Consider the following 25,431-nt stretch of genomic DNA (forward strand, 5'->3'; position numbering starts at 1 on the left):
TATAAAGTTTTCACTTATTAATTGGAATGGCTTTATTCTGGGCTGCTTGATATTATGGCCTGTGATGAAATGAACAGCTATTTTGAAGAAAACAAGTCATCATAATAGCTAGTGTTGATTTACTATCATCTTGTTTTGAAGCCCCACCAAACTATGGCTCTTCTGTCTCCATTGGTTTTATCATGATGTATCTTGCTGAATTTTATTATTATGTGATAGTATAAACAAAAATTGTTATAGGCAAAGAGATAACATAGAAACCATTGTTTGTTTTCTGTTAGCTGGTTCTAAATACCCTACAATGCTTTCATCCACTTGAATGGTTTTACACTTACTTGATATGCTTGAAGCTATAGTATATGAAGTTATGTTCAAATATTTCAAGGAAAAAGATACTATGATATCCACTATTAAGTCAGGTTATTTGGTGGTGAAGCACTAGGTTCCTGAAACTGTCATGCTTTGACCTGCATTGTTATGTTGTTATGTCCTCTTTTATCTCAATTTCTCCCTTATTTGTTAAAAAAATTTAGTTATTTTTTATGATTTTTTTAATTAAGGGGAAAAAATCAAAAAAAATTAGCAGGATATATAATAGTAACTTTTTTGATTTCCTATTAACTTGATTTGAAGTCCTGTAATACTCCCACTATCTTGTTTTGACTGATTAGAATCTGTTCCGTTCTGTATGATAGTATCAAGTTTGAGGGTATAGGCAATTACTTTGAAGGCAATAAGATTCACTATGATGCCCATTCTGGTTTGACTATTATTTTCTTTTGAAGCCCTGTAATGTTTACAAGGTTTAGGTTTTATTGGTCTTGTTCTCTACTGTTTTGTTCAACTTTATAATACCTAATGAGATAGACAATTCTTTTTAAGGAAGCAAGAGACATTATGGTAACCATTGTTGATAACCTTGTACTCTGTTTTTACATCATGTGCTATGTCTATCCTTGGTTTTGACTGACAGCTTTGTTTTGCCATATTTGACTTTATTCTCTTCCAAAAAAAAGTAATAAAACCCAAAATGTGTAAATTTTGTTGTAAAAAAGAGATGAAAAATAGTGCTCTAAAGGATACAACTGCAAGTGTGTTTAGGGGTGTTAAATAGATGACCATATTAATGTTTTTGGTTGGATCACTGAACACAATTGTTTGCAGTCTCACTGTTTGAATGTCCACTTTGTATGTTTTGATACTGTTGCTTGAGCAACTATCTCTAAGATGATAATGTGTAATCTATTAACTGGTGATTTCTTACTTTTTTTTTTTTTTTGTAGTTCTGTATTCCTTGTACCCTTACACCGCTTTGTTTTGTTTTGTTTTTTCTCTTTTTCCTTTTAAATAAAATTTTAAAAACAATTGAAAGAGAAACAATACTTGCAAACTCACTCTTGGAAGCAAGCAATTTCATGATGCCAAAACCAGAGAAGAACCCAACCAGTTGAGAACCACAGGCCAATATCCCTAATGAACACAGAAGTAAAAAAATGTTCAAAAAGATACTGGCAAACGAAGCAAATTGTCAAGATTATATAAGTAGGAATCATCCCATGAGTGCAGGGACGGTTTGCCATGTGCAAATTAATAAATGTAATATTAACAGAAGCAAGGATAAAAACAAATGGATGATTCTTTAACCCAAAGGAATATAGTAATTAACAGGTAATTTTTCAGCTCATTGGTACAGATATTTGTGTGAAAGTGAATTTTGAGTGCTCTTTATATAATTTCATGGAAGTTAATTATATTATATGTTATACAAATAGCTCAGTCATAGGAAAAAATAACCAGATCTCACAAAACAATCATAATGTTACAGTGGGCATGGTGGTGCATTCCTGTAATCATAATGTTACAGAGTTTCAGAAGAAAAAGGCCCTGCAATTGATCTAGCTTTTATAAAAGAAATTTTCTTAGGTTAGAAACCATATTTAATTCTTCTTCTACAACAACTGGCACAATTCCCTGCAGTAAATACTCAAGAAATACATGTTGAATCCATGAATACTTAAACCTCTGTCTGACACATTAATCTCTTTTACTCCTTTCCTTATTCATCTTTCCAGTTCCTCACATGCACACATCCTGTCTCTCTGGTTGTACCTCTAGCTAATAGTCCTGAATGCAAGATTAAAGGCAGCAAATGTCAATGCAAATGGGTAACTGTATCTCTGTCTCTTCCCCATCCACACCAAAGCCATCTTCACTGATATACATTTAACAGAAAATGTGTCAAGTGCACAGTATGACAACTCTCTATACTCATCTATATTAGTCCCAAGACCTACTTACCAATACTGAAAGAATAGATACAAATTTTGGCTGGCAGCCTAACCTGACTTAATACAAATGTAGAACAATACTAACAGTAGCAAAATATTCTGCTTTTCATATTCACTGTCTTGGTGTTAACATGATGAAATGTAGCATTGCTGTCTGCACAACACGATTAACAGAGAAAGATACCCAACATGCAAAGAAAAACGAAAATCCCAAATAACAGCAAAAACAAAATTATGTTTCCCCTTTTCCTTTCATGTGCCCTCTGTGTCAGCTTGAGAGCATATGACCTTGTTATTTACATACTACAATAAAAATAAAATTGGTTGTCAGTGTGCCTAGGTGGTGGCTCTAAAAATAACTAAATAAAATCGTATTTTTCCGGGACTCATAAAGGACCCATTACACAGGACCCAGTTTTCATTTCTCTAAGTTAGAAGCTGTTCTAAATTCAGTCAACCAAGAGCAAAACATCTTAGTAACTCTCAGAAGTAGCATACATAAATATTGCATCTTGGTTGAAATTTGAAGTTTTACATTATCTAAAGATTTAAATCACTTTTAAGATAGAATTTATTAAGATTCTAAATCCATACTGTGCGTATTTGGATGCATTTTTCCTAGCAACATGTTTGTGTCTGATATTGTTCTTATAAATAAAAGCATTTTAGGGATTAATAGAAAAACAGACATCTGCATGGAATATTTCCCTCATTAGATATTATCATGTTAGCATATTTTCCTATTTCTGATTTTACTACATAATAAAATGAGCTGATTTTTACCCTTAAGTTTTTCTAAAATGTATATTGCCAATAATGCAAATACTTTAATTGCACATTAGAAGAATCTCATTTTCCTCTAAAAATTGCTATAGAAATCAGCTCCAAAGAGATCTCATAATACATACAAAAAAGTACAAGCCTATATCAAATTGGAATATAGTTACTACTTATACTAAAGATTACTTTAAATGTTACTTTAAAATTAAACGTTATCTTTTTTAAAATCCCAGGTGAGATCACTGGGTCATTAGAATGTTACTTGGTGTCTTCCTTAAATTAATGCCAAAGTGAATCAGTTAGACAAAAGTCAATTAGCAAAAACTTTACATTAAGAAACTGACTTAACAACTAGCTAAACTATATTCACAAAACAATCCACTCTTCAGTCACAAAGTTACAAATGGGGTTGGTAGGAGTATAAATTGACACATTTCTGGAAGTCTAAATGGTATACCAGGTATACCACTCATCCCTTTCGATCATTAATTCACTTTTTAAAACCAACTTAAGGACATAGAAAGGCAAACAAAGCTTTTGTGTATGAAAACGTGCATTTCAACATTATTTATTGGAGCAGAAATGGGGAGAAACCCAAACACCAGAAAGGGTTTAGGTTCAGAAAACATGAATGCCATCCAGTCATCCAAATCACAACACAAATAGAATGCAGTAACCTAATAAAATTCTCAGCACAATATTATACCAAATACACCAAAATACCCAATGATTCTCTTTGGTTACAAGTGATAATTTAGGAGCTAATACTATAATTCAAGAATATTTAGATTTTCTACACTGAACTATCAGAGACAAAGTTCTGTGTCAGAAGCCACTTCATTACAGAGTAGCCATAAAGCACTTCCCTTATACAGTGAAGAAAGGACTGTTAGTCATAAGTAAACACCTGTCATCACCTGGTCCTGCTGAAGCACCGGGACAGTGGTACCATTCCCCTGGTAATACTTATCAACGAACTGTAGAGCTTCATGTTAACAAAATGCCATCTAAGGATGCATTTACTTAACAGCTACATATCTCATTAGGGACATTTAATATAGCAAACTACTTGGAAAAGGGAAAGAAACCAACACTTGTTTAGCATGTAACGCTATTTAGGCCTACTTTGTTTATTCCTTACAACAAAGTAAGAAAGGGATTGCTATTCTCATTTCTCAGAAAAAGAAAACAACTCAAAGAAGTTAGGTAACTTATCTAAATAGTAATGCTGAGTTTGAATACTGCCTTTACATATGCAAGCCCAAATGATATCAGCGAAGGAAAATGAAATAATAACAGCAATGATGCTTGTATGACATAAACGATCTGAAAATATTTCAACTTTAAAGCAATAAATACATAATTTTAAAACATAATCATTAATTTATTGACCATTAACTTTTTAACTGATAACTCATAATGAAAACAAGAGAAAGCTAGTTAAGTGTTCTAACCAATGTTTTCTATGATAATTCCTGCCAGAAATAGTAGGTATTCAATAAATGCTGTGTTATTGGATGATGAAAATGAAAGCTAGAACCAATAAATACCTGCTTGTCATCCTTGGAAAGCTGTATGAACATATTCTTTTTCACAATTATGATTGCAATATTTACAAAAACAGACCAAATTTTAATCAATGTAGAATACAAAATGTTTTTTAAAAATGCATAGCAATGCTGAAAACATCTCAATATCATCACAATTCCTTGTTCAGATTCTTCATTTACTCTTTGTGTGTTCTCAGAAACAACCCCAGTACACAGCACGAAGACTCAGTAACATCACAGTGACACCATAACCTTCACTTTTTGTGCCAAAATTACTTTTAAAGAATATCTTACTGCTTTCCTGGCTATGGTAACAAAATATAATTCACTGAATGACTTATAAACAATGTATTTCTTAGAGTGTGGGGAGCTGGGAAAGGCTAAAATCAAGGCTGCAGCGGTTCAGGGGCCTTGTGATTCCTGGAGACCCTCTTCTCACTGTGTCCTCATATGGTAGCCAAGGCAGAGCAGCTCTCTGGGGTCTTTTTATAAGGGCATTCATCTCATTCATGGAGGCCACACTCAGGTGACCTCATTATCTCTTAAGTGCCAAATTCCAATATGTTGAGCACTAGGTTTCAGCATATGAATTTGAAGGACACAAAATCATTCAAAGATGACACTCATCTTGAAAATTTTGGTGCACGTATGCCGATGTGGATTTTACTGGAATGAAGACTAGTATCTCCTAGTGTCATAAATATCAAACACGTACAACAGAATTTATTTTAAGAAAATGTATACAATCAACGTTTGGGAAAATGTAATAAAATTATGTATACATACAAAAATAAAAATAACTTCCATCACAGACTTACAGGTCTACATGACATCAAAAATGTCAAAAAGCAAGATCTAGACAAAATAGGGATGTGATAAATACAGGCTCTGTCTTTTAAACACCAGCAAAGAGCTAAGACAGAACTAGAAATAGTTCAGAAAAGACAGATGTCAACTCTGGAAGACAGGATTTTTTTGTTGCTTTTTTTTTTTGTTTTTTGCCTTTTTGTTGCTTGCCTGTCTTGTTAACCAAAATTAGCGGATTACTACATTTCTTCTTTTAATTTAAATGGCACAAATGCAGCCACTGACAGACTAACAGTACAGCACACTTCAGAAAGGTACCTATTGCTATCACTAAGTGACATATACCAATAGCAGGATGAACAAGTATCTCACCAGATACAGTCTCTTTGGAATACAGAATTTAGCTTATTAAATATTGCTTTCATTAATCTCTGTAATCCTCACTTGCCATAGCTCAGAAACATAGTTGCTAAAGCTCCCATGACAAAGAAAGCTGCATTTCAACTAAATTAAAAAATAACAGGACATATTATAGTAACTTTTTTGTTGTCCTGTTAACCTGAATTGACCCCCAGTATTGCTCTCCCCATCTTGTTCTGTGTGATTATTATATATTCTATTTTGTTTGATAGTATCAAGTTTGAGGGTATAGGCATCACTTTGAAGGCAATAAGATATACTATGGTGCCCAATATGGATTGACTATCATCCTTCTTTTTTTTTTTTTTTTTTTTTTTTGAAGTCCTGCAAGGTCCTCAGTGTAGATTTTATTGGTTTTGTTCCTTATTGTTTTGATCAATTCTATTATACCTGATGATATAGATAACTCAATTTAAAAATAGCAAGAGGCACAATGGTAACCACTGTTGATCACCTGGTATTCTATTTTTGCATCACGTGCTATGCCCACCCTTCTGTTCTAACTGACTCTGTTTTGCTTAGTCACATTTGTTTTTATTCTCTTCAAAAAAGTAATAACAACCGTGAGAGTAATAAAACCCTAAAGGTCTAATTGTTACTGTAAAAAAGAGAAGAAAGTAAGGTGGACTAAGGGATATAACCGCAGGTATGTTTGAGAGTGTAGGATGGAAAACCATATAACTGAGCTTTTGTTGGATCATTGAACGGAACTGTCTCTAATTTCCCTGTATGAATGTTCACTTTATATGCTTTAATTTAGTGATATGGACAACTGTTTCTGGGAAGATAATGTGTAGCCTGTTAACTGGTGATTTCGTACTGTATATATTTTTTTCTAGAAATACTGTATTATTTGTACCCTTTTACTGCATTGTTTTTTATGTCCTTTCTTTTTTTCTTCCCTCTTTAAATAAAAAAAAAATTTTAAAAAAAGAAAGCTGCATTTCACATTAATCTCCCCTTTCCATATCACTTAGTTCTCTTCTTTGAATTTTGAACACACTTATTTTGTAGGTGAACACCCACAGCTCTGCCCTGCCAGACTCACTGTGTGTGCTTCACTCCAACTGTAACTAAAATGCTATAATTCCACATCATTACATTAAGCCATAGCCAAGCTGCAGATTTTACACTGACTGATTCCTAAGATCGCATTAGCTCACCACTAGTGGTTTAGTCACTGTATCAACTATTGGTATTAAATCTTCGGATACAATGAAAGTTAACAATGCTATTTTTATGTTGTGCCAAAAAATCATTCAGTCTGTTTTCCCTTTTTGATTACAGTTCATTTAAGGGAAAAATGTTGCTGCATGCTTTGACAATGTTTTATGTGTCTTCGGCTGATAGAACACACAAAACGTTTGAATAGGCCCATTTATTTGAGCAGACGTATTAAATAATACTTTAAATGTGAACATGCATGTCATAAATTTTGTAGTCTCTTTAAAGTAGGATAAATCTGGTATTTAAAGTAGTCTTTGTTCAAAGCCATTTTTTTCCTAACAGTCATAAAGGGACTCTGATTTGAGCTGCATGAACAATGCCAGCATCATCATTTTAATGTTATCCATATGGGCTTCTAATAATAGATAAGAGTCTACATTTGTATTATATGTCTTAGAGACATTTAAAATCTAGATAAGGAAAGGCTGATTTCATTGGCCCCATAGTTAAAGGAAAGCAGACCCTAATTAAAAGAATTCTGTTCTGAATTAACTAGTTTGACATGTGCTAATTGACAGTTCCTGTGAAATGGTTCTAATTAAAGTCAATATGTCTTTTTCAATTAAAAGGAAATTAAGAATATACTAATATACATTAACAACTTAATCTGCCTTCAATATCCCATACATCAGCTGCTTTTCCCCCCCTAACGTTATTGGAGAACCAACTTGACATGAATCATCTACTGTTTGCTTATGGTATCTCATTATTACTTCACACGAGCACAGCAGTCGTAGATATCCCCTCGAGGAAGAAGATAACTTGCACATGGTTTGATTTTCAGAGCTCCCACCACTTAGTTCATTAAACATAAACCTACCTTTTTGAATTTAAAAACTGGACATTTCTTAATAAGAATCTTTGGTAACCCAAAACAAAGACAAGTGTTCTCAATTAGTTGGTCTTTTTACTATAGGCCTTCGACGTAATTGCATTCTGCTGGAAAAAAGTCTGGACTATGTTTTCATCCTTTGGTTTGTTTCAAAGCAAAGCTTGATTGGAGCAACACACAACAAAAACCTCTTTCAAATCATGCTCTTTTTTCCAAGCAAAACTTTGGGGACATCTCAGGTGGGAATACTTTGCATTGTATGCAACAGGAAAATAGAAAGTAAGGTTACTTAAATGCCAGCACTAACAGAAGGCCCATCATCTTCAGTGAAAATGTAGCATTAAGGCTGTTTATAGCAATATAATTAAATATTCAAATATGCATTACCAAAGCTATGGTGTTAGCAATTTTTGTGCTAGAGAAAGTAATATTAAACTGAGGCATCAATACTAATGCAGACAGCATTAACACACATGGAGAACTATGAAAAAGATTAAAACTATTTCTTTTTAGTAGGTGATTATAATTTAAATATTATAATTATAATGAAAATACTCTTAAAGGAAATTTTTTATGCACTACTACATTCTCAGGTCTGATATGGCTAATATTTTGATAGGCATTCTAACACAAACTCCTTTTACCAGAGTTAAAAATTCAACTATAAAATGTACTTCCTCGTACGTATAGGAAACAATTTTACTTCTCCAAAACTAGCTCATTCATGCTTAATACAGATCAAGAAAAAAGATAAGCAAGTCATTTCCACTATTCCACTTCTATTCACTTACACTTTTAAAAGATGAAATTTGCTATCACCTGTAGCTTTCAGAGTACATGTGGGACAGATAGGAAAGCAGCCTGCCAGCCAGCCAACCCTAGATTTCTCATCGAAAGCAATTTTTCCCAACTGTACTCAATTATCCTTTTCTGAGTAGTTACCAAAAACTTTAATGAAAATCATCTTAAGTGGAAATCTGAAAGCAGCTGAAGTCTAGCAATTTTGCAGAATGAATAAATGCATATTAATCCACTTTCAATAAATCACCTCCTTATAATTATAAACATGATCAGACTCAACAGTCAAAATGTAGTGTTATTTACCAGCATGTGGAGCCCCTCGTTTGATTTCCAATCCTAGGCTCTTGCTCCTCGAGCTGGCATAGACTGGAAATGCTGCAGTAACAGCATGTACTCAGCTTTTTGAAATGGGAAAGAAGCCAGTGCAGCAACTTTTCTGCCCAATTAAAGAGCATTGTCTATAGCAGGCCTACACAACATAAGGCCTGCAGACTGCACACAGCCATGAAGCAATTGTTCATGACCCACCCACAGATTTGGGAAGGGGAAGCAAGTAGAAAGACAGACAATACGGCACCTAAGTCAGAAATGAGGGTGAGGCTGTTCAATAATTCCACCTTTCTAACTCCACATGTTACAATAACAGTACCACAAATCTAAAAACATGGCAGCAATCAATAGGAGCTGTCAAGCCTTCTAACAAAAGCATTCACTACTGCAACGCTGCACTAGAATAAAAACTTCTGAAGGGCAGGAACTATACTGACCTAAACTTAGGAACCCTCTGTAGCATTCATCAGAAGACTTACACTCTTTGAGCAGTTAATTAATATTCATTAATGATCCTCAAGGCTCATATTTTCTTCTAAGAACTTACATGTTTTTATCACTTTCTCTTGCTCATTTCATTCAGTTGCCAACAGTTGCCTAACATTGCTCAAACTGGAAAATGTTTAAGAATGAACTCAAGAGGAGAATGATATCACAGGAAAAAGTAGAGTAGGAAACTTCAGGATCAGTCTGTCCTCCAATACAACTACTGAGTCGGCAAGAACCGTCAGGATCAACCATTTTAGAGCTTTAGAATCTGAGCAATGTCCAGAGTGTGCTTGATGGAAAAAGAGATGTCAATTTAGGTGGATTTCAGTGTTACATATAGCAACTGGTACCCTTAAGCCATAGGAATGTAGCCATGGAACAATGCCTGTCGTCCAATGTGAGACTCACTGGTGCCAGGGTGGTCTACAGGGACTCTCTTCCCAAAAACTGGGGTTCTATGTCTTGACCTGTCTGTAAGAGGTTGATTCAATCTAAGATTGAATCTGCCATTGATTCAATCTTACTGGGTAAAAACAAACTCCCTGCCATCCATAAGAGGAAGTTAAAGAAACAGAACATAGTTTATTTTTTGCTTCTCTTATTGATCTGGACATATAAAGAAACCTGTGTTAGTTTACTGGCTGACCATGGTGATAACAGAACATATGTTTAGGACTCCATTCATGACAGGAACTCTCTGCAAAACAACTTGCAATGGGCACTAAGTAAATGAAAAATTGAATTCCTTATTAAGCAACAACAACCCTTGATATAGGAAGTAGAATCTGATGTCCAGAATTATCACATTCCAATATTGAAAATGTCTAGTTTGGGAAAAAAAAATGGAAAGCATGCAAAATGGGAAAATGTAACCCATTCATAAGAAAGAATACTGAAAGGCACCATTCTTGAATAGAATTGCATTCAATTTACTAAAAATTTTAAGTGTCAAAATCTGATTCAAAGAGCTGAAGTAAATCATGAATCAGTAATTAAAATACACTAGAAAAGCTATGCATGAACAAAATAGGAATATCAACAAAAGAAATTATTATGAAAAAGCAGAATCTTGGAGCTGAAAAGTAGAAAAAATGATATAAAAAAAGCACAAGACATATGCAACAGCTAATTAGAATAGGCAAAAGAAAAAGTCATCAAACTTGTAAATAGAATAATGGTAATTACCCAATGCAGGGAAGAGGCAGAAAATTAGTGAAGAAAAGTGAACCAAGTCTAAAAGACCTATGGGATACCATCAAGCACACCAACATACACATCATGGAAATCACAGAAGAAGAGGGATAGAGTTAGGCAGAAAAAAATATTTGAAGAAATATGACTGGAAAGTTTTTCCAACATGATGGAAGATACGAATATATCCATCAGTAATTCAAGACCCCAGACAGGACAGATTTGAAGAGAATCACACCGACATATATTACAATCAAACTGTTGTAGGAAATCTTGAAAGGTGTAAGAGAGAAGCGATTCATGACATTCAAGTCATCCTCGATAAGATTAACAGACGAGTTCTCAGCAGCAACTAAGGAGAGAAAAGATATAGGATGAAATATTCAAAATATAAAAGGGAAAGAGTGCCAATCAAAAATTCATATCCAGAAAAACAATCCTTCAAGAATAAAAGAGCTGAAGTGTTCCTAGATAAACAAAATCTAAGGGAGTTCGTTGTCAGTAGACTTGCTCTATAAGAAATGAGTCCATTAGACTCAAGCAGAAGGTCACTAAGATGAAACTTAAAAACATGCAAAGAAATAAAAATCACCAGTGATGGTAAGTACATATGTAAATATAAAATCCAAAACTAATACATTTTTGCATAATTCCTTTTTAAATTTTCTGTATGATTTAATAAACAAATGCATAAAATATAAACCTATATTAATGGTCACAATGCATAAAGATGTAATTTGTAACAATAACAACATAAAAAGAGTTAGGAACAGTCAATGTATGTTACTAAAGCTAAATGGGTATCACTTTAAACTAGATTGTTACAAAATTAGGATGTTAATTGTAATCCCCATAGTAACCTCTAAGAAAATAATTTAACATACAAAAAGGAAATCAACATGGTCTACCAGAATAATCTATCAATAACAAAACAGACAAATTGGAGGAACTGAGTAAAAAAAAGACATGAAATATAGAAAGCATAAAGCACAAAGAAAGAAATTAACTATCAAAAACTTTTTAAATTAAAACAAACTCACCAACTAAAAGGCAAAAGTTGGCGAATAAATTTTTTAACTTATGGATCTGAACCCTCACCTGCATACAAAAATTATTTCAAAATGGAACCTTGACCTCATATAACAACTGTAATTATGAAACTATTAAAAGAAATCACAGAATTAAATTTTCATGATTTCATATTTGGTAATGGATTCTTAGACTCTTTCATAAAACACTGACATAAAAAATAAAGCTAATAATGATCACATGTGCCTGTAATCCAGCACTGAGGGAAACTGAGGCAAGAAAATTATTAATTTGAAACTCTCCTGGACAACTCAGTGAGACCCTGTCTCAATATAAAAAAAATTTAAAGTGCTTGAGACATAGCTGGGTGATAAATTATCCCTGAGTCTATCCCCCAGGACAACAGAAAGAAAGAAAAGGGCAGAGAGACATTTGACTTCACGGTCATAAAAGTAAAGGAAACATTAAGGAACTATTCCAAATTAACAGACACCAAGAAGACACAACAACTAAAGGCAAAATTCCAACCTAAATCAAACTGTTTCACTAAAATGCAGATAGCTGAGACCACTAGCAAAGCTTGAGTGAGTTCTCTGGATTTGATGACATTATTCTACCATGTTAACTTCCTGATTTTCTATCCTGAACATAACAGTGAATATTCATATTGCTAGCAACTACAAACTAAGGTGAACTGGGTTAATGGAGCCTCATGTCAGCAAGTTACCCTAAAATGATAAAAAAAAAAAAAAATCACACTCTTTTGCAGTTTTTAGAGCTTAAAATTAAATCAAAAAAATTCACATTATGCATGAAAAAATACCTATCTTTCCAGTTTTCTCAATTTAATTTTTAAAAATTTGTTTTTCTCAGTTGCAAAAAATACAGAGCTTTGGAGAATGGATACATTTGACATCATAAAAATGAGGATGTTATGTGTATTAAAGGATATTTCCAAGAATATGAAGAGAATGGGAGAGAAATTTTACAAACCATATATCTGACAAGGGATTAATACCAAGAATCTATAAAGAACCCTTACAACTCAACAAACAATCAACTCAAATATTGTAAAAATGGGTAAAGGTATGGAATAACTACTTCTCCAAAAAGAAATATCTAACAAGCACATAAGAAGATGTACATTATTAGTCATTAAAATGTTTGACAAGATTCCATTTCAAGCCCATTAGTATATCTTTAATCAAAAATGTAAAAAAGTAAATATTAGCAAGGATATATATATAAGTAGGAATTTTTATACGTTACCAGTGGGCATATAAAATCATGCAACCACTTTGCAAAGCAATGTGGTTATTCCTTGTGAAGTTAAACACAGCATTACTAGATGACTCAGAAATTCTGCTCATAGATATATACCCAAGAAACAAAAAGTTGTTTACACAGAAACTAGTATACAGATGTTTATAGCAATATTATTCATAATAACAGGTGGAAACTGTCCAAATGCCTATCAATGGATAAACAAACTGTGATGGAGAGTGCAAGTGGGTGTAAGTATATGAGTGTGTAATGAAAGCATTATGCTAAGCAAAAGAAAGCAGACACAGAAGGCTGCATATTACATACCATATTAGTCTATTTTCCATTGCTACAACAAAATACCTGAGATTGGATGACGTATTTTCAGAGGGGTTTGTTTAGCTCACAATTTTGAAGGCCGAAAGCCCAAGGTCAGTGAGCGCCATTCGTTAAGCCCCTGGTGAGCACCTCAAGGCAGAGGGATGGAGTGGCAAGACCAGAAGCCTCAGAGCCAAGAGGGGCTCCTTTTGCTCTTTTATAAATCTTCCTCTTGTGGGAACCAGCTACAGTTCTATGAAAACTCTATTAACCTGTTCACAAGCAGCACCCTCAAAAACCTATAGTCACTTCCACTAACCAGCCTTCAACACATGATCCCCTAAGAGACAAATTACATGCAAAACCCAGCACATTCGTCAGTGGTTATCAAACAAGTAAATACTTTCTTCTAAACAGCAAAACTCCAAGACAGAACCAGCATTCACACTGTGAGTACTAGTCAATCTAAATAACTACTTATAAGGTTTCATGAGTTTTCTTTGACCCTTTCAAACATCATGAATTTTGAAAATAGTGATACTGTACTTATGTGGTTTTAATCTACCCTTTCCACAGGATTTTCATATATATAGCTCTGCCTTTCAATACTTTATTTTGTCCTTTGCTGATATTGACTTTGTGTCCAAATCTAGCATTAACTTATAATTCTCTTAAAGTCAGACAATAAGAACAAGCACAAGGTAGAAATGTGAATAGACAATCTTGCCAAAATTCCCATTAAGTTACCAGTCATAGAAGTACAAATTTTTTGTAATGAAATTTAAATGGTTACAGATGTCTCATCAAGAAAGAGAAGACCAACATTTGACCTTCACCATGTTATGGAGGTACCTTAAGAATCTAAAATAGGACTAAAGATTTAGCTCAGTGGGAAAGTATTTGCCTGGCATGTGGAAGATACTGAGTTCGATCCCAAACAAAACACACACACACACACACACACACACACACACACACACACACGGATCCAAAAATAATACTTACTGACTGTCTGAGTGATTTTTGAGACAGGGTCTCTCTATGTAGTTCAGGCTGGCCTTGAACTCACAGTAGTCCTCCTGCTTCAGCCTCTCAAGTGAGGATTACAGGCCTGTACCACCACATCTGTCCAATACTTAATGTTTTATTCTATTTGATAAAAAAATTCCTAAAATTTTTTCAACTTGAATATATAAATATGGTGCTCTATAAAATCTTGCATTAAGGTGTAATTTGTAAATACCAATACGACTATTTGTGGGTATCTAATTTTAAAAATAATAAATTCCTCTTATAATCATAGTTCATTTTGGAAATACTTTCTTCAGACTAATTTTTCTGAATGTATAACGTTAAAACTAGAAAATGAACGTTTCGGGGATAAGATAAACTAAAAACATATGTATTTCCAAACAGTATATATTTCCAAAAAGTTGCTAAAGGAGATGGTAAGACTGCTGTACCATCAGGACTATAATACTGATATTAAAAAAAAAAAAAAAAAACTAGGGCCAGGAATTTAGCTCCGTGGCACAAGCACCTGTCTGGCAGGAGTGTGAGGTCATGAGTTCGATCCCTGGTACCAAAAAGACAAAAAATAAAAATAAATAAAAAACTAAGTATCATCATGATGAAATATTAGAAGGAAGAAAAATAAATTACCTCTCCAACATTATATGTCCAACTGTTTTTCAAAGATTGTTGTTAGATATCCCTGAAACTAAATAAAAGTAAAGTGAAAAGAATGAAAAGAAACCCTCAGTTCCTTTACTAATTCTTAGACCAGACAATAATATGAAATAAATGCTACACTCACATTTCATCTATCTTTACCTTTATGTAAATAATTAGCAATATTTTCTGTTCATATCTTGCTTTGCCCGAGCTGATTTCTCTATAAGAAAAAGAAACTGCTGCATTATTAATGTTAGCTTATGCACATCTTATAAATTTTAGGGAAAATATTTCTTGGCAAGAAGTCTACTCAAGAAATCAGTATGTGTGGGGCTGGGGGTTTAGCCCAGTGGCATAAGCATCTGCCTTGCAAGTGTGTGGTCCTGAGTTCGATCCCTGGTATCGATAAAAAAGAAAAAGACCAAAAAAAAAAAAAAAAGAAAGAAAGAAAGAAAGAAAAAGAAAAGAAATCAGCATGTGAGACAGGACATGACCTCCCTTGTAGAAAGAACCCTTTTCAAAATTGCTTTTAAGGACTTAACATTATTACTCCCTTTGCTCTTTGCCATGTCCCCTTACACCGACTATTAAGAAATAGGATCCTCTTTAGTATAAGCATTGTGGAAACTATTTGTTTGCAGTGGTAAGCAGCTAAACATATTCTCTTCTAACATATTCTAATTTGTTCCTGAATTGACAGCAAAAAAGTACAGGTGTTTTTAATGCATTCCTGGGTTTTTTGTTTTGTTTTTGTTTTTATATACAAATTAATTGCTCCCAGCCATTCTGAATTTACATACCATGACCCTTGTGATATTATTCTCTTATTCTTTCTAATTAAATATTCATATTTGGTATTTCAGAGCACAACAGATTTTTCTTCTAAATCTGATCCCTTTATGGGATTCAAGATCCCTGGATACATCATACGGAGAAGTGTGTGACATTGCCAGCAAACATCTAAGCACATCGGTCACTTTCTGAGCTATTAGTTGGCTTCCACTTTACTGTTTATTAAACAAATAAGGTCATCAACAAGAAAGTGCTCCCATACAGAGGAATCCAGATGAGAAGCAACCCAGCGAACTGAATGCACCAGTGGACTTCTGTAACGTAGTGCTCCCTAAACTGTCTGTAACACTATGTGATAGACGCCCCTTTTTGAAAAGATGATTCCTGCAGATTGTTCAGTGAGCAGTAGTAGCCTCATTCCCACAGACAATGATAGACGCGAAATAGCTCAAAGCCTGGCTTTCTGGCTGAGCTTCTATTCTTGCCAAGTGAAGGACTCAGTGGAGAATGCTGAGGCAGGAATCCATGGAGCTTGAGGAGCTCCCAGGCCGTGTTTGTTTAACTCCCGGGGTTCCTCCTCACCACAGCTGTCACTAAAACTCAGGCTGCCCCAAGCCAAATAAAAGGTTGTGTTTTCTTCAATCTTTGAAGGGGCTGGTTCACAAGTTCTGTTTTCAACCTGTGGATCAAAGACGCTGCTTTGGCAAATGTAATCAGAAGGAAAGTGTGAGATCTCAAGGTGGACAGACAGCCACAGGGCCGTGACCTGCTACCTTATAAACTGATGTGCTTATTAATGGTCGTAAAATTGTTGTATTTATCTACAACTCCTATTTAAGTGTGTTTACAGTTCTCAGAGTGCATTTAATATATGTCTCCATCCAGGTGGAGGTAACTGTGACAAAGGTAACAAAATAAATGGGTAAGAAAAAATGACAGCAAATGCCACAGCCTGAAACATCAGGAAAAGCCCAAGTTACTATTCTAGCTTTCTCGCATTTCTCAGATTTTCATTAAAGATACCGGCAGGGGCCTGCAGTGTGTGAATTTACGTAACTTGAATCAAGGGTCAGTCAGAAAACAACTTACTTTCAAGTCTGCTGATCAATGCATAGCTTTAAATGGCACATGCGCCACTTTGCATCTGATTTTCTAAATGTTCCTTTTTTCTTTTTGTGGCTATCAGGAGTCAGACTGGGGACCTCGTGTTTCCCAGGCAGGTGCTGCACTGCTGAGCTATATCCCAGGTCCCTAAATATTTCTTTTTAAAAAGACATATTAAAAGAACGAGGAGGAGGAAGAAGAAAAAGAGAAGGAGAAACAGAAGTGTAGCTATCATTTGGATCCTGTACGCCCCTCCCCACCCTAGGCCCTACGCACTGAAGGCGTGTTTGCAGCCTGCAGTGTCACTGGGAAGTGGTGAAACATTTAGGACCAGGAAGTGGAAGTTCGAGCACTAGGAAGAATGTAACCTGGAAGGGGGCACTGGATCCCCCCATCTTCTCCTCTCTTTGCTTCCCTATCAATCATGAAGAGGTCTCCTCTACCCTGCCCTCCTGCAGTGATATATTGTCAGTGGGACCAAGCAACCATAGACTGAAACCATAAACCAACATAAACCTTCCCTCCTTATAAGCTGTATAACCGAGGTATTTTGTCACAGTGATGGAAAGCTAGTTGACAATAGTACAGCTTCTTAAAAACAGGTTTCACAACTAAAATGATGATAAGAATAATGACAACATCTCTTGAAAGGCCCTGAAAGTTCTCTTTTCTTGGAACCCCTTCATATCATCTAGAGAAAGATTTGATAGTCTTTCTTCCATGGTTTTCTTCTCAGCCTAAAATAATCTATGTGAGTTAAAAGCTAACAAAACAAGTAGAAATGAAATTACTATAATTTTTATCACATAAAACTGTCTGAAGCTATGTGTCTTATGTTTTTGAAAAATCCTTACCTCTGCCCAAAGTTGCAAATACATGGGGCATCTCTGAAGCAGAGTTTTTTCTGAAAACCACAGATCTCTTCTACAAATCTGAAGACGAAACTCTGACTTGTATCCTTCCAAGCTATTTAACTGCATATTCATACTGCCTCTATATTTGAACACTTAAAAATGCATGGGACAAAAAATCCAGTTGAAATTTATGAAACACAAAAGTTCCTCTACGCAGTATGCCAATGCCAGATGCCGTTTTAATGAAACACCTACCCTGTAAATAGAGGAGTATAAAGCAAGCGACAGGGAGGAGCAAGTCAGAGGAGGGCGCAAGTGAAACAAAGACATAAAAACCAACAGGAATTAATTCACCCCGAATAACCTGAACTAAGAAACTGCACTAAAGCCAACAAATTGTACTTGAAAGGTTTTTTTTCCAATTTTTTTGTGTCTATTCACTCTAATGTTGTTGTCTGAAAACCTCGTGACTTTGTTACCGTTTTGAAAACATGCTCAGATTAACTGACCTAAGTTCCCTTGCATAAATTTTTTTCTATACAGAGAAAACAGAGGAATAAGCAAGCAGAGAGGAAAGGATGGAAATCTGCTTGAAAAGAAGACAAAAGAAAAAATGAGAAAAGAAAGAAAATCAGAAACAAAGCCTTTGCAAATAAGGAGGGAAAGCGTGGTTAAAGGGAGAGGAGGGGAAAGGGGAAAATGAATCATATATCATGAACATAATCCCCTATGAGGAGTGTGATCGTTGTATATATCTAAAATATACCAATTAACTTAATTAACTAATAAATATTATAGAAGATCAACGATCTTTTCAAAGGAAACATGGAGGGAAAGATTCGGTAGGAAGGGCCATAATTTTAGTTAGGAGATATATCTCATAAAATTGTTTAATATAGTAAAGTGTGTGTGTCTGTGTGTGCGCATGTACTCCTTCAGCTGGTCTTTGCTAGCAATGGGATGACACATGGGTGACAGAAGTAAGTACAGTTGATCTGCTTCTGGTAGCATGACAAAGTGAATTGTTCCTGCTCCAAACACACAGAAATGCTGGATAAAATACAGACAAAAAAATTAGTATGTAGCTCCAAAACACCCAGACTCCAAAAACAGAGAGGAAACTCTTTGTGTTTAACGTGACAGCCTGACAATCTCAGTCATAAAGAAGAAACTGCGCCCAGGGACCAGCAGCTGAAGGCACAAGCTTTGCACGCGCAGACAGGATGTGTGACCGGAGCCCACACACGTGGAGTTAGAATGAAATAACTAACGGAGACACCGAAATAAAAAAATTCAGATGATCAAAGGAGGCTTATTGCATTGAAAAGAGGGGAGGGGCTTCTATGCAAACCAAAACCTTTGCTCAGCAGCCCAGGACAGCAGTAGGAAAGCTGATTTTCTGCCAGAAGCTCTAGCTAGGAAAGTTTCCGGGCAAAGAGCAAAATCTAAAAGTGGACGTGGGGTCCAGATTTACATTCCCTGTGAAGTAGGGTGATGCTACGTCCAAGAAGAACATGTCTTAATATGAAATTTTTTTTTGTCTTTTTCCTTTTTATTGGTACCAGGGATCGAACTCATGACTGCCTGCTTGCAAGGCAGGTGCTTATGCCCCTGAGCTAAATCCCCAACCCCTTAATATGAAATTTTTATAAACTATGATAGCATGAGCTTCATGGAATATTAGTAAATGAAAGAAATCTAGATGCCAAATACTAGGAATAGTATATCTATTTATATAGGGGGAGGAAAAGATACAAATTTGATTCCATGAAAAAATAAGTGACAGATATAACATAAGCTAATTAAATTATTTCCTACAAGAAAAAAGAGGATGAAGGAAAAAAAAAACAAGACAATGTTCTCCAAATTAACCTTGTTTTCTGGTTTTGATTTGCAAACTATATAAATTTCTGACGTTTAAATTATTAAACAAGATTGAATCAAGACTACCAAAAGCTATTCCCCCCTAGTTTGAAAGTAAAATGAAATAAACTTGCCTATCTATCAAATAGCTTGCTTAAACTCATAGGGGGCAGTTATTTCAAGTAACTTCTGAGTAACTTGACTATAAATTTTTAGCAAGGACTAAAAGAAGCACAAAGAAATTTAAACTGTTTTCAGTAGCCATATTGTTAATTATACCATTGGGATTGTAATGTTAATACAGAAAGATTAAGTAACTTCACGTAATGTCACTAGGAACAAACATTTTCAGCATAAGAAAAAAGAAACACAAACATAGAACCTACAAAATTAATAAAACCCTGGAATCCCGAATTTGAATTAGAGAATTTCTTTATTCATGCCTATTTGCAAGGCTGCCTGGCAAACTTGGATTTCTGAAGGATTTTTACCATTCCCAGAACTGGAAAGTGTCTTGGCTGTGCTAACCTGCACGGCGTAGTTTAAGCAGAATACTTGGTCCTGCTCTTGCTCTGAGAGACAGGAATGCCTAAATGACCAGCCTCCAATAAACACTGTGGCAACAAGTCTCTGCCACACACGCCTGATAGACATTTCACACCTGTCACCCCTCATTCCTGTGTGACTGCACGAAAGGGTTCTTGGGTGGCTGGCTTCCTCCAGACTTAGCTCCATTTGCCTTCCAAGACCGCTTAGGAAACTCCCACTCCTGCTATAACAGATCATAGCTATGAGCGTGGTGACAGACAGAATCCTGCAGCCTGTGAGTCCTCCGAGTGAGTCACAGAACATGAGAGTGGTGGTAGGAGCCCCAAAGACAGTGGGAAGTTCAACAGACTACCAGGCTGATTTTCTCAACACACACTGCACAGGACACACGGGAAGGAATTTTCATTTGAAAACAATAAATGTTTAATGCTTTTTTAGCTGATCTAACTACAACAACAAACATTGAAGCCAAAAAAAAATCTTATTTCAACACCATACATGGAAGAAATTATAAAACTTTATTATCAAGCAGAAATGAAAACCTCAACGAATAGAAAACTATACTATGTTGGTAGATGGGAAGACTTGGTTTCCTAACAACAGCTATTCATTTTTTGATACATGTTGTAATACATAAAAATACATTCATCATGGGGAGTTGGTACATACATATATAGTGTTGGTCCTTTTCATTTCTCCTTTTTCCTGTCTCCCTCCATGTCTAGGTCCCTCATATAATAGAAACCATGAGATATTTAGTATTTTGTGTCTGATTTCTCTCACTTAGCATCATGGCCTCAAAGTGCATTTATGTTCCTATAAATTACTCAAATTTATTCTCCTTTGTAACTGACTATTGTATAAAGGCCATAATTTTAAGTCATTCATTTGTGGCTGAGCAGATAGGCAACTTCTAAGGATTTCCCTAGTATGAATTGTACTGCTATAAACATGAGCATGCATGGATCACTGAAATACGGTATCTTTATTTCTTTTAAGAAGATAACCCCGAAGGGAAATACTTGGGCCAAATGAAAATTCTAGTTTCAGTTTTTAAGAATGCTCACAGATTTCCATAGTGTTTGCAGCTAGTTTGTATTATAACTAACAACACAGAAGAGTTCCCCCCACCAACCCCTACTACACACACAACCTCACTAATATTTTGGATTTACTAACTTTTTGACAGTGGCCATTCCTTGTGGAGTTAGATGGAACTCAGTGTGGTTCCCACTTGAATTTTCCTAACAGCTGAAGATGCTGAAGCTTTTGTCATGTACTTATTGGCCATTTGTACTTCTTCAGAGAAGTCAGCTCATTTCAACTGCTTGCTTTTTAATCGAGTCTCTTTATTTGGAGGGTTCAATTTTTTTAGTTCTTTATATATTCTACATATTAGTTCTCTATCCAACAAGGAGCTGGCAAAAATAAAATTTCCATTCTGTAGGTTTTCTGTTCACTCTGTCGGTTGTTTCCTTTGTGCACAAAATATTTTAAATTCTAAATAACCTCATTTGTTGATTCCTGGTGTTATTTCTTGAAAAATACTTGTGGGTATGAAATTATTCTGTAGATTCAATTCCAGGAGAAACCCCATGCAAGTTAATAAAATTGACAAGGTGATCCTCTAATTCACAGAAAAAAGACTGAAAACAGGACACCTTTGAAGAAGATGAAAAATCTGGAAAGACCCTCCAGCCATTGTCCTTGTATGACTTCTGATCATTTAGATGGTACTATATTGACACAAGACAACAAATCAGCCAGACATGATAAAAAATCCAGAAGGAATATAGATAGATAGATAGATAGATAGATAGATAGATAGATAGATAGCGAGAGAGAGAGAGAGAGAGAGAGAGAGAGAGAGAGAGAGAGAGAGATAACAGACAAATAAATAGGCAGATTTGGTTTGGTTATAGGAGAAAGTTGACCAAACAAATCTCTGAGGAAGGGATAAATTATTTTTAAAATGATACTAGGAAAACCAAGTATACATAGGAAAAAATTAGACCACCTCACAAAATAAATTCCAAGTGGATTTTAAAAACTTGTATCTGTAAGTCAAACATGTAACACTTTCAAAAAGAAAACAGTAAATACTTAGAAATGTGCTTTCTTAAACAAGACCCCCAAAATTATGTGCCTTAAGGGGAAAGGCTGAAAATAATAAGATAAAGTTTAAAACCTCTTTACATGAAGATATCATAAAAAAAGATGAAAGCCACAAAATGGGACAAGTGTACAGTGCATATAACTAAAAGTGAATTATTTCAAATAACTCCTAAATTCAAAAGGAAACCATCAGAGTCAGCATGGTAGCACTCTGAGAGACTGATGCAGGGAGATCACACATTTGGGCTCAGCCAGAATAACTTAGCAACTTAGTGGGACACTTTCTCAAATTATTATTCTTTATTTATCTTTATTAGTACACATTTGCAGTTAATGATGATTACATTCATCACGAGGAGTTGGTACATGTACATACTACATCTTAATTCTTTTTGTTGTGAACCTCTTCCTCCCTATCTCTTATCTCCCCTTATCTCTTAGTCACCTTTATTACAAAATGGCTGAGGATATAATTTAGTGCAAAAGCCCTGAATTCAGTCCCTGGTATCACAAAAATAGTAAAACAACATAAAGGAAATGTGAAGAAGCAATTCATAGAAAAGGAAATCCAAGTGCCCAATAAATGCACTGAAGGTTACTCATCCTCATTAAACATCAGCCAAATGTAAATTAAATCTAAAATCTAAAATAATTTCTAAATTGAATGCTACATTTCTATTTCTTTGTGCTATTTCCCCATGTAAATATTTAAGTACTCTTCTGGAAGTAAACAAGCTTTGACTCTTTATCACACCTGTGGAACTAACACAGAGCATCCACTGTCTAATGTGCAGTCTTGAACATACTAGGCTTTGAGCAAAGCACACAGCACAGAAGAAAATGTAACATGATATGCTTGTAGGGTGTCTAATTTATGTTCCTACAGTTAATTTTCAAAGGTCTATACACATTTCCAAAAATGAATTGTTTTACTTTGATTCTAAAATTTACCAATGGATAGAATTGTGAGTGTATCTTATGGATACATTAGAAGAATTGAAAATAGATTAAAATACTGGACCAGGGTTATGAAAGTTCCTATTAACTTTCTAGTATCAGTTTACATTAACTTTCTGTGTCCCATTTACGTTAGCATCTTCCATTTGTATATAATGAACGACAGAATCTCTAAGTCCCCTGGGTATTTGCAAAGTTTGAAACTTTCAATTGAGATTAATTTCTTCTTTCAACTACATACTAAAAAAGTTGACAATAATCATTCCTTTTAAATCAAAGCATCAAAAGCCTACTTGCCAGGAATCCAGATTCCCTTACTTCTGTTTGACTCCACTAGCTGTCCGTGGAAGACGGGAAGAAAGAAGAATGCAAATGACATGGTCAGTCAGTGACCACAGCTCTGAAAGAAGCATATTTTTCAGAGAGATTTCCTACCAGCAGTGGGGATTTTCAATGGGTCTTACAGCCAACATTTAAAATCCTCAAACTGTTCCCTTGTGGATATCCCAAGACTCCTGATAAAATACTGATTTGATATACAAGCTGCATGCTTGTGGATACAAAAATCCAAAATATGTACACAGTCCTAACGTATACTTATGTTTCATTCTGTAAGTATTGAAAACCTTGTAAAGAAAGGCAAATACAATGCTCCCACTTGTAACTCCAGCCAGAGACCTCCATGCATTCAGTTTTCTCCCAAAATTATCATAAAGCCAGAAAATGCAAAATGCGAAAGTTGAGTTTCTCTCCGTTACTCATGCACACAATTTTAGTTACATCCCTCACTGTGTGACAGAGATGTTCAGATGAGAGGCAAGAAGTCTGATTGTTTATGATTTATTCTGACTGACCTGCATGGCTTATTAAATGGAGAGGCTCTGAGGTTAAGTTACTTTGAGTTGTGGTACAAATGGCACAAAATGACAATAATTATCACTTAGTCTTTCATTTATTTTGTGGCCAAATGATGGAAACATTCCTGACCTCTATCACTTTTCATAAAGCACACATAGAATTTAAATTAATGTGAGGGATAATTCTACATGTCACCTTGAGTGGCCACAAGGTGCTTAGATTAAACACTGCTTCTGTGTTTATCCGTGAGGGAGACTCTGGGTGACACAAGGATTTCAAGCGGTGGATTTAGTAGAGGACATCACACTTCCCAGTGCCGTTGGGCAGCACCCAGTCTACTGAGGGCCTAAGGAGGCAGAGGAAGGAAGAACTGTCACAGTTGTGTCCTGTCTGTCGGACTGAGCTATGACAGCATCTCCCGTCATTTTGACTAAGATTCACACCATCAGCTCCTCCAGGCATTCAGACAAGGAGTGCAAATACACCACAGTTTTCCTAGAGCTCCAGGTTGCAGGCAGCAGACCACAGAGCAGCCTCCCAGTCAACCCCTCAGAATAAACATCTTCACAGAGAGACAGGGCTCAATAGACGGGTAGATCCCCTGGGTTCTGCTTCTCTGGAGAATCCTACTACCTGAACAAATGTCTCTTAGGATTGACTTCCCCTCTTCACCTTGGCAGTATTCATCTTCCTGAAAATAAAAACTATTTTTAGCACAGGGGGAAATTCAAGCTCAGAAAATACAAGTAACAGACCCAAAAAGGGAAAAAAGTATTTAGGCTTCACTAATCCTAATTACAACAGTTGCTTTTGTGGAGGCCACTATTAGCTAGGAGTTGAGAGACAGGATTACAGTATGTTAGCGTACGCTGCAATGTAGTGGGGACACTCATCTTTCATGCTCTATTATATGTCAGCACAGTACTGGATGTTAGATACAGAGCTACTTACAGGTACATTAAGTACCAGAATTGAGACAGAGAAATGAAAAACTATACAAGTTGAACACCCAAATCTTAATTTGAAAATCCGAAACACATCAAACTCCAAAGTTTTTGAGCACAAACATGCAAAAATCACACCTGACTTCATATAACAGATCACAGTCAAAATACAAGTGCACTAAAGATACATAAAATTATTTTCACGCAGGCTATCTATGTAAAGTTTGAAGGAAACAAATAAATTCTGTGTTTAGACTTGAGTCCCATCCCCCAAAATATATCATTGTATATATGTAAATATTCCAAAATTTTAAAAAGTTGGAAATCGAAAAACCCTTCTGATCCCAAGCATTTTGGATAGAGATGTCAAACATTTATTTTCAGGTGATATTTTCT

At 35.3% G+C, this 25,431-nt stretch overlaps 1 protein-coding gene across 14 annotated transcripts in view; it reads right to left on the reverse strand.

Annotated features, from left to right (window-relative positions):
- The window catches only part of LOC106025699 (uncharacterized), a 142,435-nt gene that overhangs the window by 69,471 nt on the left and 47,533 nt on the right, over window positions 1-25,431 (reverse strand). For 2 of the 14 annotated variants that reach the window (XR_010046416.1, XM_063245348.1), the window contains exon 7: window positions 9,009-24,782. The exons of the other annotated variants lie outside the window; for them this stretch is intronic. Coding sequence is in view for 1 of the 2 variants with exons in the window: in XM_063245348.1 (XP_063101418.1) it covers window positions 9,009-9,160 (152 nt within the window). In the remaining variant the exon portion in view is untranslated. The remainder of the gene's footprint in view (window positions 1-9,008; window positions 24,783-25,431) is intronic. 14 annotated transcript variants of the gene reach the window in all.

Source organism: Cavia porcellus, unplaced genomic scaffold (assembly GCF_034190915.1).
Source record: "Cavia porcellus strain 051 isolate PalLab524CR breed Dunkin Hartley unplaced genomic scaffold, mCavPor4.1 scaffold_2, whole genome shotgun sequence".
Taxonomy (NCBI): domain Eukaryota; kingdom Metazoa; phylum Chordata; class Mammalia; order Rodentia; family Caviidae; genus Cavia; species Cavia porcellus.